Source organism: Acomys russatus, chromosome 26, assembly GCF_903995435.1.
Source record: "Acomys russatus chromosome 26, mAcoRus1.1, whole genome shotgun sequence".
NCBI lineage: Eukaryota > Metazoa > Chordata > Mammalia > Rodentia > Muridae > Acomys > Acomys russatus.
In genome coordinates, this window is record NC_067162.1 from 24,573,580 (window position 1) to 24,594,893 (window position 21,314).

Below are 21,314 nucleotides of genomic sequence, written 5' to 3' on the forward strand. Positions count from 1 at the left end.
TTTACACGCATATGATATTCAAACCCCTACCCAGATCTAGCCAATGGACAGGACATTCTCCACAGTTGAGCGGAGAGTGGGATATGACTTTCTCACGTACTCTGGTGCCTTATATTTGACCAAGTCCCCTGGATGGGAAGACCTGGTGGCACTCAGAGGAAGGATAGCAGGCTACCAAGAAGAGACTTGATACCCTATGAGCATATAAAGGGGGAGGAAGTCCCCCTCAGTCACAGTCATAAGGGAGTGGAGCAAGGGGAAAATAGGAGCGAGGGAGGAATGGGAGGATACAAGGGATGGGATAAACATTGAGATGTAACAAGAATGAATTAATAAAATAAATGAATAAATAAACAACAAAATACATCATTTTCAAGAAAAAATAGGTGATACAGGGAATCAAATACTTAGTGAAATAAGCTGGACTCATTAAAGGCAATTATCTCTCACCGTCTATCCTCTGTAAACATCATTTTGTATTCTTGAGAATCAAAATCCCCAGTAACTGAAGTTCTCAGTTGCTATTACTCCAAGTTATCTGCTAAAAACCATGATTCAATAGATACGTCAATGAGCTTTCTCAATGAGAAACTTGCATAGCTAGGATTTGTGTTTTATAATCTCGGTTTTCAACTAATATTGGAAATTATACTCTAGGGTAGGTCTGTAGTTCAGAGAGAGAGAGAGAGAGAGAGAGAGAGAGAGAGAGAGAGAGAGAGAGAGAGAGAGAGAGAGAGAGAGAGAGAGAGAGAGAGAGAGAGTTTGCCTTATATTCATGATGCTACAAATTCAGTACACTATACCGATGAAAAAATTCCTTTTGAGGGAAATAAGCAAGTATTCTTTGCTAATATTACATCAGTTATTTTCAAAGATAATGTACAATATGACTAAGTTAATGATTAATATAGTGAAAGCAACATTTCTTGTTGAAAATGTTTCTCTTTTTATCTTATATTGTGTCTATAAGTCTCTCAGAGTGTTGATTTCAGTCAGCAATTTCATTGTAATTAAATTCTTGTAAATTTCCTTCAGGTCTGTTAAAAAATAACTACATAGTTCTAGGTTTTACTCCCTGAAATAGTGAGGATTTTCTTTTAATTCCCTCAAACATCCCATGATAACAGATTTGTTTGTTTGTTTGGTTCATTGGCTGGTTGGTTAATACAAACCTAGACATATATACAAAGGGAAATTTATCTTGATAATTGAATCTATAATATTTTATTCTTGTTTTTATTTTTATCTATGTATTTATATTATTACACATCATATATAAAATAAACTACACACAGCAAGCAGAAACACCAAAAATCAGGAATCATATTAATGTTACATTAATAGTGTTTTGGCTAGGTGTATTTGGCAGCCTTGAAGAAAACATCTTTCCTATCTGTGTGAGTCTAAAATTCTGAATGTAAATCAATATTTATCATATCTCATCTCTATCAACTTAAAACATCTATCTAGACCTGAAAAATCTTAATCCCTAAACAAGTAAGCTTAATTGTAAAACTAAACTACCTGGTCTTCAACTCCATCTGAGACTTGAGAAGGAATATAATTACCTGAGAAAACAGGAAGTGCAGGTTAGCAGCTTCCAACGTGAAAAAAAAAAAAAAAAAAAAAAACATAGACAGTTTGCAGCCTGAACAGTGACTCAAAACGCTGTAATGTCGGAGCATCATCTTCAGCGTTCTGCACCAGTATTTCTGACATACATATTTGTGAGACAGGAACTATTGAGAACTTGCTGTAAGTAATGGAAACGGTATGGTTTCTAGGCATCAAAATAGGCCAGTTGATCAATGGAATCAAATGAAGACGCAGAAATAAATCTACACACCTATGGCCATTTGTTTTTTTGACAAAGAAGCCAAAACCATACAATGGAAAAAAAAAAAAAAAAAAAGAAGACAGTATCTTCAACAAATGGTGCTGGTCTAAATGGATGTCTACATGTAGAAAATGCAAATAGATCTATATTTATCACCTTGTACAAAACTGAAGTCCAAGTGGATTGAAGACCTCAACATAAAACCAGATGCACTCAATCTGTTAGAAGATTTTCTTATACGCAACTCTGTGGTGACGTTTTTCTCAACTTCTAGTTGATATGGGAGATCCCTGGCCACTGGGTGTGATGTCATCCTTTGTGGAGTGTATTAGAAGATAAGCTGAGTAGCCAGAGACAATGAGGAAGTTCAGAATGATATGGTCATAGACACAGAGCTAAGTCTATAGTTTATTACATATGGACAGGACACCCTGGTAGGTATCCGAATAGAGAGTATTGGTGTGGCTCTGGACTGTCACATTTGGGTGTCACTCACTTTATGTTACCAAGATTCAAATTGTATTACTAAACATTATAGAATAGTGTATGGGTACTGTTGTTGTGGAATCACAGTTGTATAGAAAATCCCACTCATCTATATACCTATCTGTCTGTTTATTTTATTTAGCGTGGTGCGAGGACAACTTGTAACACTCTGTTCTTCCCTACTACCATATGGGTCCTAAAGAGCAAACTCAAGCTTCCAAACTGGGACAGATACAATTTTATCCATTTAAACAAAATAATATGTTGTCTTCTTTTTAATGCATACTGGCTGTATGAAACCTCAAAAATATTTTTTGGAAATTCTTGCTAAACTTAGTGTTAAATTATTACTTTCTTAATTTCTTGGTGCTACTGTACTGCATACCGGTTGCCAATATGAGCATCGGACCTACAGAGTCTTAAGTAACATTGGACAAGTTACAAACGCCCACTAAGTAGTGAGCATAATCATCATGTTGGACTACATGATTCATAAACATGCATTAGACAATTTTATTTTCTCATTTTCAAAAATTGCCTGTTTCACCCCAACTGATATCAGGAAACAATTTGTCAGTGGTTAGCTGAGGTTATATGTCCTCATAGAACTGTTAAAAAGAATGCACATCTTGTTAAAAGTAAATGAAAATAAAGTTTGAACAAGTTTATAAAGAAACTATTCCAGGAATAAATCATCAGATTATCAAAAAGTTGGGGACTGGTAAGAGTGAAATTATCATTTGTGTTGGTTTCCTCCTCTGTAATATACAAGGAAAAATGACAAATGGCAGGTCATGTAAAATAGTAAAAACTAATATTCACATACTTTTACCATTATTTATCTTATATATAAAACACTAGTGAAAGAATATAATATATATATATCTTAAAATCATTAAACCACTCTCAAATTCCAAACATGAGAATTCTAAATTTTAATAGTACATGAACTTGGTTCATAATATTTATAATAATGTTCCTGTGTTTTCCAAAATCTACATTTTCTGTCATATGATGTTACTTATGAACATTATGAAAGCAAGTTCTTGAAATAGTTACCACCCATTTTATTCACAAATTTTGTGTGTGTGTGTGTGTGTTATCTTAGAAGTGAAAAAAACTACACTTCCTCGCTTGCTGCCCTCTCTGTGACCTTGCTTTCTCCCACTTGTGACCACAGGGCTCGGGATAGTAAGTGCAGAGTTAGAAGATGGAGAGGTGGAGAGAAACTTCAGAAGAAAAGCAGTCACTCACGGAGCCATTTGCATAATCAGATCATTTTCTTTAAAATGAACTTCAACAGGAGGAGGCTGTGTTAATCATATGGTGTGTGCACTAGAGAAATTAAAGTGAGTGCCAACAGACAACACCATTTCAAGATCAACTTGTTTTTCATTGGACTGAAGCTGATTGGGTCCTGAGGATAGGAGATTGGGAGCTCTGCCAGTGAGGATCTCTTGCATTTGATGGGATTTCATTTGGGGTAAAACAGATGTTTATTTGCACTTTTTTATGAAGCAGGGGTGTTTTGTTACAATTAACTCTATTATCCATATAGCCAAAACCTCTTACATTTTATATATATGTATATATATATATATATATATATATATATATATATATGTATGTATATATGTGCATCACAAATATTTATTAACGTTAATACCCAGAGTAACTCTTTCCTCACTTCCTCTCTTTATGTAATATGTTATCTATATTTTGTTTTGTTGACTTGATAAAAAATAATTATAGATAATTATGTCTTCACCAATATCAAAACTTTAACCACCAACATTTATAAGAAAATTCATTTTCAGGCTGCCTTAAATGTTCCAGAACACACCTACTGTTATGCTGTGTCAATCTATCTATCTATCTATCTATCTATCTATCTATCTATCTATCTACCTACCTACCTATCTATCCATCACATATCTTTTAACTATGTATTTTGCATTTATATTTGTGTGTGTGTGCATTATAAATGTGTTAATGTGTGAATACACACAACCGTGTGTATGTGAATTTCAGAAGTCAGTGTCTGATAGTTTCTCAATCAATCTCCACATTATTTTTTGAGACAGGATATTTTATTGAATCCAAAAATTATTGATTCTGCTGGCACCACAGACCAATGACACCCATGGAGATGCCTGTGATTAGTTTCCCTATGCTCTAACCAAATCTATGTTATAGATGAGCACCTCCATAGCAAACATTTTAAACTGCTGACTGAAGATTAAAACTCAAGCCCTTCTGCATGAGCAGAAAACACTTTGCCCCACCCTACCCTTTTGAAAATATTTTTTAAGTTTTTAAGATACATTTTGTATGTATATTTGATATTTATGCTTTTTGTTTAATCTCCTTTTCTGTATTAAACCTTGTACACATGTAAACACACATCCACTGTGTTGGTGATAGTTAATATGTTATTTGAAGCATCAAAATAACATGAAAACTCATTAGAATAGCAAGAATATTCATCTTCTTTCTACAGCCAAAAAATTTGTGGCCATGTGTTTCTTTTTGATAACCATGGATTATCTCATGACAAACTAATTTTAAAACAATGTTGGGCTATTATTTACCCTACAGTTGAATAACCTGTATATCATAAATTTTACCACTAAATGTTTAAGAGAGAGAATCTTACTTCTAAAAATATTTCCTTCATTTCTTCTCTTCAGAAATATTTTCATGACAAAATAAATTGAATCAAATAATTACATATCTCAAGAGATTTCTTTCATTTTCTTGTATCATCTATAGTAAATATGCATATTTACTAAAATCTGAAATATTGGAAATACCTGTTTTCCAATATATGAGAAAATTTAGTTATTTAGTGGGTCAAAAATCCTGCCACAACATAATGAGAAAGAGACAAGTTAATGTTATAGATCATTAGTCTTTGAAAACTACCATCTAATGTTTTAATATCTGGAGATGTTATCTTGCAATATGTGGAATAAATATAACTTCCTATATATACATATATATATAGGGAGTGATTTCTCTTAAAATATTAGAAATAAACTGAAATATGTTGGTTGCTACATAAATTGCAAGTACTCCCCTTGACATTTTGTTTTCCAAATCACTAAGAGGCTTCAAAAGTCAGAGAATAATACAATCAAGCAACAAAGGGAGGCAATTCTACTAAGCAAACTACCATTAAGAAAGCAAAGCTGGTGTATAGATAATAATTATCTTTCTTTACAAAGTACACCAGCAACTGCCCTTGCACAGCATTTTTGGAAACCTATAGAGTAATCTCAGAAATCAATCTAATGTCATTCATGAATCAGATGGCCTCTGTCAATATTATTTACTGAGGATTAGCTGAAAGCTTCCTTAATTGACAAGAGGTATCCAAGACAAATAGGCATAGAAGTAGGAAGAGGAACTGTGTATAATGAGATTGGATCATAACTCTCACATTCTCATATGCAAAATAGAATTGTCAGTCACAGCACACTTACTACAATGTAACAAAAATCACTGTATCCACAGGTCCCTGTGTTTTTGTAAAGGGGCTCACCAACATGTTTTACCTTGCATTTAGTAGTGTGTTTCAACATCCCTCATCTAGACTTTCTCATGATGGAAGCATCAACATGAAATATTGCAGATAATCCCCTATCCATGTCTCAATGTCTCTGACCAGCCAAATTCTTCCCTAAGATGGAACCGATAGAATCAATGAAAACTACCTCTTTTTTATGTAGGGCTATGCTCACAAAATTGGGTAAGGTCTAAGAGGAAATTTTATGACAATACAGACGTTAGAGTATGGGTCATTCCACTCTAAATCATAGCACTCTGAAGACCAGGTTATGAATTTCGATACCACAGGACAAATATTTTTGCTAAATTATAGCATCCTCTCTGAGAATTAAATTGGTATTCAGAAAGTGAAACCTTAGGAGAATAAAATACACTATGTAGTAGGGAAAGTCAATATCTATTTTATTCACTACTTGGTTTTCAACTCGCAGAGCACTGATATGTGTGAAGCACTAAGTAAATAGATATCAAATAAATGAATGAGAATATATGAATGATCCATTTTGAGAACCTTAGAGTATGTGAAAGCGACTTTTCTTGACTCTCATCGGCCTTCAGAGGAGCCATACGGCACTGCAAAGGAAGCAAACTGGCCAACCTCACAGAACCTGCTAACAATAGAAATGAGGAGACAGTGTCTTGTACTTGCTATCAATGACTAGAAATTAACTAGTTAGGGAAATCAGGGAGTAGAGCATTTATATTCCATGAAAAATGCTATTCCAGGAAGGAATTTAATATCTATCTAGCTTGGCACTTTGAATCTAAAGAATAACTCATGTGCTTCTGGAAGGATGATGAAGAGTAAAAATGCAGCCAACTTCACTGTCTTATTGCTTTATTTTTATTGTACCAGATCTCATAATTAGCATTCAAAACCAGCATATCTCTCTATTCATATGTTCCTCCTATCTTAAAAATGGAGACATGATAGGTATGGATTTACAGTCAGACTTTTAGGCACACCAAGATAGGAAAGATGTTTTGTTTTTTTTTTTCAAGGTTGCCAAATACAAGCAGCCAAAACACTATGATTGAAACATTTATACAATTCCTGATTGTTTCATGGTTCTTCTTGCTGCAAGTAGTTTAATATATATATATTTTACATATATATATGTAAAAATTTAAATGTGTATGTCAAAATTGTAAAAAGAAGGAAAAAGTTGAGAAATGGTGTCATCCCATCTACTGTCAAGTGTTCCATTTTCTAAGAACCATACATATCTTCTTTTTTTTTTTTTTTTTTGTTGTTGTTGTTTGAGACAGTTTCTCTGTGCAGCCCTGGGTGTCCTGGACCTGTCTGGTGTGAAACTCACAGGGTTCTGCCTGCCTCTGCCTCCCTGGTGCTCATACTTTCTAATAGTATGAAAAATTCCAATACTTTGTTACTCCTGATTTTTGTTTTTGTTTTCCTTACCACAATGAGGGATATGTTTCATGAACTACATTAGTTATACAAATAATCCTCTTTCTTTCTTCTTGTTTGCCTCTGTTCACTGACATGTTGGGTTGCTGGCCTACCAGATGTTCTCCAATAAGACACATTACTGGTTATCACTCAAACTCTTATTTCTTTTTTCTTGAGAATGCTTTTATTTTTAACAGTGAGTAGATAAATTGGATTGAAGATACTAACAAACACTGTACAATAAAGACAAGAAAAAGAGAAGTTAGCTATTCCTAAGTTAGCTAGTTATTTCCAATTTGTCAATTATGGATTCATCACAGTAACATTTTTGTTTTTACTTTACTTAATATTTTAACATTAAGAACAGCCTAAGAGTAAATATTATTTGTACTTGAGAATTATCAGCACATGGTTATTCCTGTTTCTGTACAACTTCTTATAGATGATAAGAAGACGAGTAATGATCCGAAATGCATTTGGATTACTATGAAGCCTGGATTTGTTGTTGTTGTTGTTGTCCTGCGTTCTCCCGTCAACTTTTGCAATGTTCATCTATGTATATTTCCTACTTTCATGTTGTTACAAATTGTTTTCCATCCCTCTTTAATGCTTTAATGACTTCTTTTCTACCTCTAGCATCTACGTACTACAGTACACCTTGGGAACATCAAGAGTCAGTGTGCATCATTCAGGTCACATCTCCAGACAGAATGTCATGTATGCCTAATGTTTTGTCTACAAAATGTTCAAATTAATTCAAAATGCATCCTTCTGTGCTGAACAGAGATGAAATGATTGCCAACTGCGTTTAGTACATTTTTTTTTTTTTAGAAAAGGAAAATTTGCATAGGCTGACAGTTCATTTTGTTTCCACATTTAATTTTAACCCTGAGTTCTGTTTTTCAGGGAAGAGTCAAGATTGTCTGATACCAAGACACAACGAAGATCTATTTCTGAGCTTGGAAGTAGGTGACAAATCAGTAAATGACATAATTCTTCTATTAGATAAATAGTCGCAGAATGCAAGCAAGCCTGGCTAAAAGCAAAAGACAACTCTAAGTTGTTCTATACACAGCTCCTAATGTCAGCATACCCCTATAATTTTATTTTAAAACTATTTTTTAAAAAGTCTGTGGGAACAGCATTGTAAAAGCACAGGTCTATTCCGTAGCATCTTGAAAATGACCAATGCCACTTTAAGGTAAATATGCACATATGGCTTACAGTTTTACAGATTTTCAAAGATCTCTTTTAATAGAATATAGTACAAGGACTGGAAATGATTGCTTACTAAGTGAAATAGAATCTCTGATACAAGTCACAACTTCCTCAGTCACACATATAAATACATGCTGTATTCAAATTATTTCCCAGTGGCCACCAATGTCTAAGCTAAATTGTCTCCCATAACACACACTGAAAACAAGACAATAACGGCATTGCTGTATCTGAACAGAGTAATGATTTTAAGATTTTACAAAATATTTTCAAAGGAAATTCTTTATTTCTGAAGATACCCTTACCCTATGATTTTTAAAAGAAAGTATGAAAACCAAAAACATGGAAATTTAAAAATGACATGAGGCTACGAAAATAAAATCTCCTGTTTTTTGAATCATATTGTATAATCATACATAAATTAGAAGTAAACAATAGATTTATTTTCAACTTTTCTAACTTACATATTATCCTTAGTTGAAGTTTATAAATACAAATGTGTTTTTTCAACAATATGCTGATGATAAACCTGAAAATAAACAGTAAGTTATGCATTGCTAAGGCAGAAATCTTTTCAGTTTTACAAATAATCTAATTTTGTCTATTAGTGATCCCCTGTCTCTTGGTGAAAACTGAGCCATGCATTTTATGATTGAAAAGGAAAACCCATGGTCTGTATGAGCAGTGGTTGAAAAATATATAGCAATAACAACTGTTTGTTCTGGTGAGTATGCTCCGGGAAAGTTTCCTGCAGGATCAGACTATAATTCCCACAATGGAATACAAGAAAAGGCATCCATTACATACAAACAAGCACAATGAAAAAGATGCTGCTGAAAGATGCAGCCTCTAGTAATGGTTTTTTAGGAAAGAAATGTAATTTATAATAGCCTTTCTTTACGACATCGTAGAGTGATGGAAAAACTTAAGAAGGCCTGTTAGTCAGAAAGAGCATATGTGGCTTATCCAGTAACTCTGGATCAAGAAGAAGAGCTAATGATCACATACCTAGCTTAACTAGGAAAGAAGGCAGGACCATCCTTCATCCTGCATAAAAGAAGAGATGTCTTCAGGATTGCACAGGACGGTTGATGATCAGTCTTGCTGGCTTGTGATCAGAAAACTCTGCTTTGAGTTTTTTTTTTTTTTTTTAATTTATTCTTGTTACATCTCAATGTTTATCCCATCTCTTGTATCCTCCCATTCCTCCATCCCCCCTCCCCCCATTTTCCCATTATTTCCCTCCCCTATGACTGTTCCTGAGGGGGATTACCTCCCCCTGTATATTCTCATAGGGTATCAAGTCTCTTCTTGGCTACCTGCTGTCCTTCCTCTGAGTGCCACCAGGTCTCCCCCTCCAGGGGACATGGTCAAATGTGAGGCACCAGAGTACGTGAGAAAGTCATATCCCACTCTCCACTCAACTGTGGAGAATATTCTGACCATTGGCTAGATCTGGGAAGGGGTTTAAAGTTTACCTCCTGTATTGTCCTTGGCTGGTGCCTTAGTTTGAGTGGGACCCCTGGGCCCAAATCTGCCTATCATATTGTTCTACTTGTAGATTTCTAGGACCCTCTGTATCCTTTTATTTTGCTATTCTCCCATGCGTCTCTCATTTAGAGTCCCAATAGGATGCCCTCCCCTCTGTCCCAGTTTCCTGGTAAGTGAAGGCTTTCGTGGGACATGCCCCTTGGGCTAGTATGCAGATATAAGTGAGTATATACCTGCTTCTGGGTTAACTCACTCATTATGATCATTTCTAGCTCAATCCATTTATCCACAAATTTCGGGAATTCTTTGGTTTTAATAGCTGAGTAGTATTCCATACATCGATCATCTGCTTTGAGTTTTAAGCCGCACGGTTTTGATTTGGGGACAATGAGTCTGAAATTAGCTGACAATAGTCCAAGATTTAGAAAAACAAAGACTGCTTGTCAAACCTTGGCAAAATGTCTCCCTCAGATTTTCTACAACTCAGTATTAAGGTAGAGAGTGACCCAGACATTGAAAATGGGGTACTCCACGATGGAAAGAAACCTGAGAAACCTGAGCTTCACTTCCATAAAAGAGATGCAAAAACCAGAACAAATAAACAAAGAAAAGAAACCCATAGAGGGAAAGTTTTTATACTCACAGGTAAATCTGAGAGCCCATCTCCTCCTTCCTGCTCTTTGATCTGTTTTCATAAGTTGTTTGTCTTTCTAAAATAACACCTTGGGGACTAGAATATTATTGTGTAAGAAGAATGACTTCACAGAATATTCTCCACAGTTGAGTGGAGAGTGTGATACGACTTTCTCACGTACTCTGGTGCCTCACATTTGACCATGTCCCCTGGAGGGGGAGACCTGGTGGCACTCAGAGGAAGGACAGCAAGTAGCCAAGAAGAGACTTGATACCCTATGAGAATATATAGGGGGACGTAATCCCCCTCAGGAACAGTCATAGGGGAGGGGAATAATGGGAAAATGGGGGGGGGGGGAGGAATGGGAGGATACAAGGGATGGGATAAACATTGAGATGTAACAAGAATAAATTAATAAAAAAAAATGCAGCAAGCAAAAAAAAAAAAAAAAAAAGAAGAAGAATGACTTCAAAGCCTTTAGATCAGGATAAGTGTCTTTATAGATGAGAACATTTTGAAAATTACTCTTCTGTTTAAAAATTCTATGGAGAAAAAACTTTAAGGAGACATAGTTAAGAGTGATATGCTGAAGATGTGGTAAAAGGTTAAGAAATAAGAATAATATAAAAAAGTCCATTTCCTGTTTATTGATGAATGGTTGTCCATGTCCTCAGTGATGTCTCAGACTGAGTTTATATATATCACAACACAGTTCAGTAGAAGCTAGGTACTGTTATCCTGGTATTTTGATGAGAGAACTGAACTCATAGTAATTTATATGTAGAAATAACATTACTATGAATCATATTTTGATAGTATAAAAAGTGTCAAACATATAAACTTGAAGTAGGACATCAGTTGAAATAGAATTCTGGGAGGATCCAAGATGGCCGTTCCTATCACACACTGTATCTGATCTACCTCCCGGAGACCAGGGACCTGATGAGACCCACAGACTACAAGACTGGAGAACACTAGGTGAGTGGGGTCCCGCAGAGTGCAGACCACAGGCAGGCATAGCCCCAGGTCAATCAACGGCCCACGGAGGTCCTGAACCCACTCCCCAGACTCTGGAACAGAACACACCTGCTGACTGCAACTTGCCTCTATAGCCTGAATTTGATGTGTGGAATGGTGGAACACCAGAGCTCCTGGTTTGGGGAAGTCTCAGCGAAGGGGGTAAATCTGTCCTCAGACATCCTCACCAGCCCCATGCCAGTCAATGGAGAGCCCCAGGAGCCACAGGGAAGCCCAGGTGGCTGTGAACACATTGCACAGCCACCAAGAGTGTGGTCTGAATGAATCCAGATCAGAGCCAGGCTTTGGGGTGTGGTGGACTTATCCTGCGAAATTGGGTAGATAGAACCTAACCTGGCCAGTCCCCATGGCCCGGCAAGATCTCGCACACTCTTGGGAGAAGCTGAACATCTAAGCTCCCAATACAAAGGCACCCACATTTGCAAAAGAACTATTAACAAAGCTTAAACCACACATCAATCCCCACACATTAATAGAAGGAGACTTCAACACCCCATTTTCACCAAAAGATAGGTCAGCAAATCAGAAACTAAACCGAAAAATAAGGACACTAATCAATGCCATGAATCAAAGGATCTAACAGATATTTACAGAATTTTTCACCCAGACACAAAGAAGGATTATATATTCTTCTCAGCAACCCAGGGAATCTTCTCCAAAATTGATCAGATAGTAGGTCACATTGCAAGCCTCAACAGATACAAGGATATTGAAATAACCTGTCAGATCAGTATGGCCTAAAGTTGGACTTCAACAACAACAGAAATATCAAAAAGCCTACACACACCTGGAAATTAAACAATTCTCTACTTAGTAACACCTGGGTCTGGGAAGAAATAAAGAAAAAAATTAAGGTCTTCCTGAGATTTAACGAAAATGAAGTAACAACATATGCAAATCTGTGGGACACATTGAAAGCTAAGAGGAAAGTTCATGGCAATGGATGCCTTTATAAAGAAATTGGAAGGAAGCATCTCATATAAGCAACTTAACGACACATCTGGAAGGCCTGGTGGTGGGGGGGAGGGGAAACAGATGTCAGGAAATAATCAAACTCAGGGCTGAAATCAATAAATTAGAAACAAAATGAACTATTCACAGAATCAACAAAACCAGGAGCTGGTTCTTTGAGGAAATCAACAAGATAGATAAACAGCCAAACTAACCAAAAGGCAGGGAGACACTATCCAAGTTAACAAAATCAGAAATGAAAAGGGAGACATAACAACAGACGCCAAAAAGTACAAACAATCGTAAGATCCTACTTTGAAGACATATATGCCACAAAATTTGAAAAATCTAAGGGAAATGGACAGTTTTCTTGATCGATTCCACTTGCCGAAATTGACTCAAGATCGGATAAACATAATAAATAGTCCCATTCCTCCTACCGATACTCTTCAAGCTCCTCCAAAAGATAGAAATGGATGGAACATTACCAAATTCATTCTCTGATGCCATAGTCACATTGATACCTAAACCTCATGAAGAGGCACCAAAGAAGAGGATTTCAGACCAATTTCTCTTGTGAACATTGATGCAAAAATACTCAATAAAATACTTGCAAAATGAATACAAGAACACATCAAAGATATCATTCACCATGACCAGGTAGGCTTCATTCCAGGCATGCAGGGATGGTTTAATATACGGAAATCCATCAATGTAATCCACCATATAAACAAACAGAAAAAAAAAAAACAAACCCCACATGATCATCTCCTTAGATGCAGAAAAAGCATTTGACAAAATTCAACACCCATTCAGGTTTAAAGTTTTGGAGAGATCAGGGATAAAAGGCACATACCTAAACATAACAAAGACTATATACAGCAAGCCAATAGCCAACATCAAATTAAATGGACATATACTAAAGGAAATTCCTCTAAAATCAGGGACCAGGCAAGGCTGGCCACTTTCTCCATATCTCTTTTATATAGTTCTTGAAGTTCTAGCCGGAGCAATAAGACATCAAAAGGAGATCAAGGGGATCCAAATGGGAAAGGAGGAAGTCAAATTATCCCTATTTGCAGAGGATATGTTAGTGTACATAATTAACCCCAAAATTCCACAAGAGAATTCCTACATATAATTAATACCTTCAGCAAAATGGTTGGATACAAAATTAACTCAAAAAAGTCAGTAGCCTTCCTATATATAAATGACAATCATGCAGAGGAAAAAATTAGGAAAAATATTCCCTTCACGATAGCCACAAGCAATATAAAATATCTAGGAGTAACTCTACCCAAGCAAGAGACGGACTTTTTTGAAAAAAATACTTCAAACCTACAAGAAGAACATCATGACCAGTGTATCTAGGCCCAGGGGGGTCTGATCAAACAAGGACAATAAAAATAGTAAACATCGAACCCGTACTCTGATCTAGCCAATGGACACGACATTCTCCACAGTTGTGTGGAGAGTGGAGAATGATTCGGACATGCACTCTGGTGCCCCATATTTGACCAGTTCTCCTTGGTGGGGTGGCCTGGTGGCACTCAGAGAAAAAATAAATCGGCTACCCAGCTGAGGATAGCCTATGACCATATAGTGGGGCGGAGGTCCCCCTTTGTCACAGTCATAGGGAAGGGCAATAGGATGAAAGTGGGAGGGAGGGAGAAATGGGAGGATACAAGTAATGGGATAACAATTGAGTTGTAATCTGAATAAATTAATTATAAAAAAGAAACAGAATTCTGATGACAAAGCATAATCTGAACATGTAAATATTTAATAAACACTGAACTAATGCATGACATGTTTATTGAAGAGCTCACTTCACAATTCACATTATTTACATAAAATCATTTGTTGAAAATGTGATTATTATTTGTTTGTTTGCAGTGCTGGTGTCTGACTTCATGGCCTCATACATATTTCTTGGATGCACTGTCACAGATACTCAGCGACATCACTAGAGTAGATGTATTTCAGTAGAATTATGGATAACTCAAAGATATCCAAGGAAGAAAAACAACTTAACTTGATATAATGATTCTTTGGCTAGATTTTTCTCAACCATAACCAAGTCATGACTAAGTTTAAGTTGACTCTATTTCCCTCTGATGCACTCTCCTTGAAGCAAACAGCCTGAGTTTCTACATTTCAATTCAAGCCATTGAAGTTACCTTTTCAGCCACAAGTAATGTTACAGCCCCAATCAAAAAATTATTTTACCTACAGTGTGCAGGCTTTGGAAAAGTAGGTTCTGCAGATGTCAAGTTTCCCGCAAGCAAGATATTCCAGTTATCTGTAAAAAGTCCGTTTTAATCTTCCTTGTCTTCTTGTATTGAATTGTTGGGTATTTTACACTTATCAGTTAGAATGGAGGCCAATACTGAAATGTAGTCAGCAAAACTCTTTGTTTATAAATTCTTCCAAATCAAAGATGAAGAAGACAATATGTGAACTAAAAAATTAAAGATGATCTGAGTTTTAATGTGTATAATATAAATGGCTCTTCATATTTGACCTTCCATCTCCCCTTCCTCCATACTGAAAACTGCTACCTTATTGTAGTAAAAATATTATTCTGACATACATAGAGAGTGAATTATTTGTGAAACAATTCAACTGTGTAGAAAGAGACAACATGTTTCTACTTCATTTTATCTTTGATTATGAATTAGTAAATGGAAAATTGCAGGAGGACCAATCTATTTAAAAAGAAAGATCACAATAATTTTGAGTTAGAAGGCATGGCTAAGTTCCTTTAAAAGTACAAAGTGTTTCAACTGTCTTCCTGAAGATCAAATGAAGTGGGAGAATAATCCATTCATCTAACGTGGATTTGGATGTATTGGACATCACAAAATCTTAAAATGGTTTACTCTCATAGACTTAAATTTGTAAACCAGGATTATCTCAGTGGAGCAGCATTAAATCCTAGTCATTTATAAGTGTAGATTAAGAACAAAATAAATAATTACTAGCTATAAATATAAATAGAGCATTTGATTTTATCTTATTTATCCAACATTAAAGAAATAACAGAAAATAATAACAAAAAATGACTATCACCTTTAAATTATCCCATTACTAACATTGAAAATACTCACAGATTATAGATCAAGTTCCAATTTTTCCATCTATGTGTCTATCTGCCCTATATCCTTCTATACAAACATTTTTAAATTGACAAAAATTTTTGTTATTTTAATTGATTTTGTATATTGTTAAGACATCTTGGTTTCATCCATTTTTCTAATAACTATTCATATATAGCAAAGCAGTAGTAGCCTATGAAACTAGGTCCATGAATTTATAATCTATGCAGAGGCAAATAGTGTATAAAGTTTACATATACAATCTAAACGCATACAGGTTCATGATTTATACTATGGGGGATGTTGAATGTTTGGATCGTGAATCCAGAATCACAGTGAACGAATGCCCTACGTTCTACAAGACAGTCCTAGTTTATGATGTTTTCCAGATATAAATATAACAGCAGCCTCTTCCACTTTAATAAAAATATTCTCTCTTGGAATAACAAATTTTACAGTCACCATTTGCAAAACAAATGACTACACAATTTAAAAAAAAATTGTAGTATGCAAAATGCTCATTTTTTTGGTTTATTGTGTTTTGTTTTATTCTGTTTTGTTTTGTTTTATCCAGAGTAATTTTCGTAACACTTAGACTTATTTTCAGACCTGGGACATAGGCCAAAATTTAAGCTTGTTTTCTAGGTAAAAAGCAAAAGAGATGATCTATGCAAATTTAAATGTACTAGTGAGAGGTTTTTGAAATGTATGTACTAATGACATAGCATTTTCTATGTTTTTTTTTTTTTTACTAATTACAAAAATTCAGAGAATATACATGCAATCTGTTATCAGATGACTTTGCCCTTCAGAATTATAATCATTTTAAATAGAGGCCAAAATTAAACATCCTCTGGAATTCAGTAATATACCTTCTCATTCATGCAGCACTTGTGTGCTGTTTGTCTTCCAGGGGCACAGCTACAAATAGGCAATCTTGAATTTACAGAATGGACAGGAAAAAAATAAAGTTCTCTGAATATGGGGAATGAGAGCACATTATTTCATGTAAACTTTTTAAATGCAGAGTATTTTACCCAAATATAATCTAAATACCAGTTAGCTCTTAGTCAAAATAAGCAGGTACCACATTAGTATAGATTCTCAGATTACTTTGAGGTGTATAAATGGGCTTTTACCATAGGCATATACATGAGATTTCTACAATAGATTAAGCCTGCTTGTCTTCATAAAAAAAAGAAGAAGAATGTTCTTAGATAAGAGTTTCTGATTGGTGTGACTAACAGGGAATTGCTCTACCTTTAAGGAGAGAGAACAGAATGTTGTCACTTAATGTTTATAGTCGTAGAAGCTGGCTAGGTGAGTAATGTCTGCATAATGACCTTCTTGCTTCCTTTTCTGTGATGCATCCACATTCATCAAAGCATCCCCAAAGAGCTAAGTACCATTGCAGTGAAAGGCAAGGCCATGAAACATTTAACATGAGCCATAAAATGCTATTTTATTTCATAACAGGATTTCTTCAAAATCCATTAACCTCCTTCAACAAAGATAGCAATATTCCAAACAGTTATCATGGACCAAAGTTTCCTATGCTAGTTGCATATAAATTCTATTTGGAGCATTTAGAGAGCATAGAAATGCCTATAGAAAAAACAAACCCAGAAGAGTTAAGACTAAGGTATTATAGCCAAAATAAAGTTAATTTAATAAAGCTGATTAAATATTTTGTTTTTCTAATTAATTTATTCATTCACTTTACATCCTAAACATAGCCCCTCTTCCTTTCCTCCTGATCCCATCGTACCTCTTTTTACCTTCTATCCCACATCCTCTATTCCTCAGAAAAGAGGACTCCCCCACCAACCACCCTAGCAGGTCAAATAGTATCAAGACTGAAAGCATCCTCTTCCTCCTTGTGACCTAGCCAGCCCCACCAGGTGGGAGTGATCAAAAAGCAGGCAACAGAGTCCATGTCAGAGTCAGCGACTAGTCCACTTACTAAATAACCCACGTGAAGCCTGAGATACTCATTAGAAATATTAATGTATTATTAAAATAGATTTTAAAATTTGAGCTACAGCCTTTGCTTAAACTATACCACACTTAAAGGAACACTGGCCATATTAGGAAGGGTCTCAAGGAATAATGAAATAGAGTAAATATTCTCTGTGACTCAGAGACATAGAAATATAATTAATTTGTATTCCTTCCCAAATAGTACTGATAAGAAATGCCCTTCAAGTTTTGTGTGTGTGTGTGTGTGTGTGTGTGTGTGTGTGTGTGTGTGTGTGTGTGTGTGATCTAATTGCTGATATTAAAGTTGGTAGAAGATTAAAACAAATACCTGTACTGTGTACCCACAATCCAGGGAAAATTAGAATAGACTTTCCCTAAGGACTTTGTAAACATTCAATTAAAAGTTAACAACTTCAAAGTGAGAACCAGTTCTTTCAGTGACAGATAATCTCAGAATCTCAGCATTCCTGGAAGCATTTAAGGGGAGTTAAATGGTCCTCTCATCTTGTCAAGGCAGGGGATTGACATACTCCCTGGGATACCATAAATCTGCATTAACAGTCTTCTTCTCTACAAGTTCAGTATTAGAAAGAGTAAGTGATGCAATTACCTTGCCATGCAGCTAATAAAGTGACGCTCAGCTACTCATGGGTGAACAAAACATATGTCCATCATGTTTTCCGGTTAGGATAGGAAACTGCATGTCATATCCCAGTGTTTACCCTGCATCACATTAAAGAGATAGCATATTTACCTTCGTTTTTCTTGATGGTGAAATTTGGGTTGTTGACCATTTCTGGAAGAAGACTGTACAAGAAATAATGTCCATTTTTGGGATCATCTTTGTCCATGGCGCTTACTGTTTGAATGACCTGTAACACAAAATTGTCATCAGAATTTCTGATCACTCCGAGGGCTCCCATTGCTTTTAGTAACTCAGTAGTATGCCTTTTGTGGTCTGGTAGTTTAGTCCGAAGATTCATTTTCAGCTTTCTAAATTGTCGTGGGTGCTTTGTGCCAAGACTGTGGAGCAAAATCCATCACTTTAAAACCTCAGCTGTGATAAATTGATGAAAATTAAGAGCATTACCTTAGTTTCCATTTGGTGTCTGTGGCTTGGAATAGCAAAGTTAAGTGTATTTGAAAGTTCCACTGGGCAATTACAGGTTTCTTTCCAATTTGAGTATTTACGGGCATCTAGAATGAGATTTGGAACTGTTACAGTGATTGGAGTGGGCTTTTGGGAGGATCTTGGAGGTGAGATTTAAACCTTGAATCCTCACAACTCTTCTTTACCCATCAGGTTCGGAGTGGTTGCCAAAAAGAGTGTCTCTCAAACAGCCCTGCAAGAAACCTTTTTGAGGAATTGCATCTGTTCTCTTCCAATAACAAAGACTCTTTATAAAGCTAGTGAATCACATATGCAAACAATGCTTAGCATTGTATCCTGAGATGATGCATAGCCTATAGGCATTACTACTGTGCAGAGAGCTGGTTAGCTAGACATAGACTTTTAGAATCCAACATGGAGTACACTAGGTTCATTTGCAAAAGCAATATTAACTTAATGCCATGTTGTTTTCTGGGATGACAGAGGATTATCTTAATATTCATTCAGGATTCTATGATATTTATTACATCAACGTGAAACACTGGGCAATAGCTCACACAGTAAAAAATAATAATAATAGGGCTATATTTCTTTTGCAATTAGCTACCTTATGATTCCAATATGAATGAATCGTTGCAGCAAAGGTGATAATAGATATAACAAAACTGTGGTGAAAAGAAAAAGCTCCTTCTCAAGTCTCTAGTGGGGGTGAAGTCCAGAGAGTTCAGTTTGGCAATTCAACCTAGTTGTTTGGGGGTTAATGTATTTTTAGGTCTTTATAGATGTTTTAAGTTGATAATGATGAGATTTGATAGATATTGATTTACATTCATAATTTTGCACTCACCAAGATAGGAAAGATGTTTTCTTTAAGGTTGTCAAACACAAATAGCCAAAACACTATGAGTGTAACATACATATACATATATATATATATATATACTATATATATATATATATATATATAACTTCTGATTGTTTCGTGGTTCTTCTTGCTGTAGATAGCTAATGTATATGTGTATAATAATATAAATGCTTATGTACAAAATATTTAATAAAAATATTTTAAAGAAAAAGAGAAAGCTCTCACAGAGGAGGGAGAAACAGAATATCTGGATGAGATCTGATAGGCTGTGGTCATGTGGTCGGGAGGATGGTCCCTTCTGTTACTGGTCTAGGGGAGGGGAATAGAGTGGAAGAGGGAGAGAGCATGGGAACAGGGGAGATATAAGCAAGAGAAAAACAATTGGGATGTGATATGAATGAATTATAATAAATTAAAAATTTTTAAAAATAGAAAAAATAAAAAGATCTCAGAATAATAAAATATTGAGTATATAATGATGGCGGTTCTAAATACACTGTGATTATGAATGCTCAAGTAGACTTTGAAATTTTCAATAAAAAGAAAAATGACCATTTTGTGAATGGCTCACTATTGTCTTGTGTCTTATGACTTGTACATGTGTAAGAACTTCAGCGTTTTCGAGCTTTTGCATTGTACCCTTACAGCATATTTGGAAACACACTGAAGTTAAAAATTAATGTTTACATTGTGCTTAAATTTTCTTAAGAAAAGAATACAGTTACGTCCTCTAACGCCCACTACATTTGCAGTTAGCTTGAGCTGCCCTATGACGTATAGTGGCTGCAAATGCAGCTTAGCGTTAAACACAGAGGCAACAGTAAATTAAACATTCCACATTGAAGGCACAGTTTTAGCATTCCTTTTTTAAGAATGCAGTTTTTGACATGCTGAAACACAGTTTCCTTTAATGTTTAAAAGAACAAAGAGTATTATTTTTCATGGGTAAATTAATATTTTTTTTAATTTACAGAATACTCTTATAAAGTGTACAATGGAATGTTATTCATAATCGTTACTGTTGTTTATTCTTTAAGGAAATTGCTTCTTGTTGGTGTCATGACATTTGGTCGTTAGAAAATTGTGGTTACTCAAACAGGGAAATGATGTAATTCTAACAATATATGAAAAAAAGAAATTATATTTACTGTTGCTAAATATATAGTATATATTTGACACTTAACAGTATAGAGGGGCTCTGGGGTCATATTTTCATAAAAATAAATTAGAATGAAAGGACAAGATGAGAAAATGTTTAATGAACAAAACTCTTTAGAGCGTGGTGAAGGTACTGTTATTTAAGAGACAAGTACAAACTGACCCCTTTGGATAAGAATAGCTGTGTTAAAATTTCATGTTACAAAGTCAAATGCATGAAAGGGGTCTCCTCTGAATCAGGTGTGCCATCCTTTTGCTCATTACCCACTCTTGTTTCCAAAGACATTCCGTTGCTAAGTTCAACTGTTGAAGTCATTCACTATGTGTGTGTGAGTGCATACGAGTAACGGAACAGTCGAAGAAGATAATTTTTCGTAACATGGTATGGAGGTCAGTCATAAATAAGTGCATTCTAATGGTATGCCTAGGTGACATACCAGTATAAATAGTATTTATATACAATGTG

The 21,314-nt window shown here is 35.3% G+C and overlaps 1 protein-coding gene across 4 annotated transcripts in view; it reads right to left on the reverse strand.

Moving 5' to 3' along the window:
• The window catches only part of Cdh8 (cadherin 8), a 394,887-nt gene that overhangs the window by 57,286 nt on the left and 316,287 nt on the right, over nt 1-21,314 (reverse strand). For 3 of the 4 annotated variants that reach the window (XM_051168537.1, XM_051168536.1, XM_051168535.1), the window contains exon 10: nt 18,469-18,586. In XM_051168537.1, the coding sequence (XP_051024494.1) occupies nt 18,469-18,586 (118 nt within the window). Of the gene's footprint in view, nt 1-18,468; nt 18,587-18,804; nt 18,916-21,314 lie in introns of those variants that run through there. The other variant, XM_051168538.1, reaches the window with a different exon arrangement.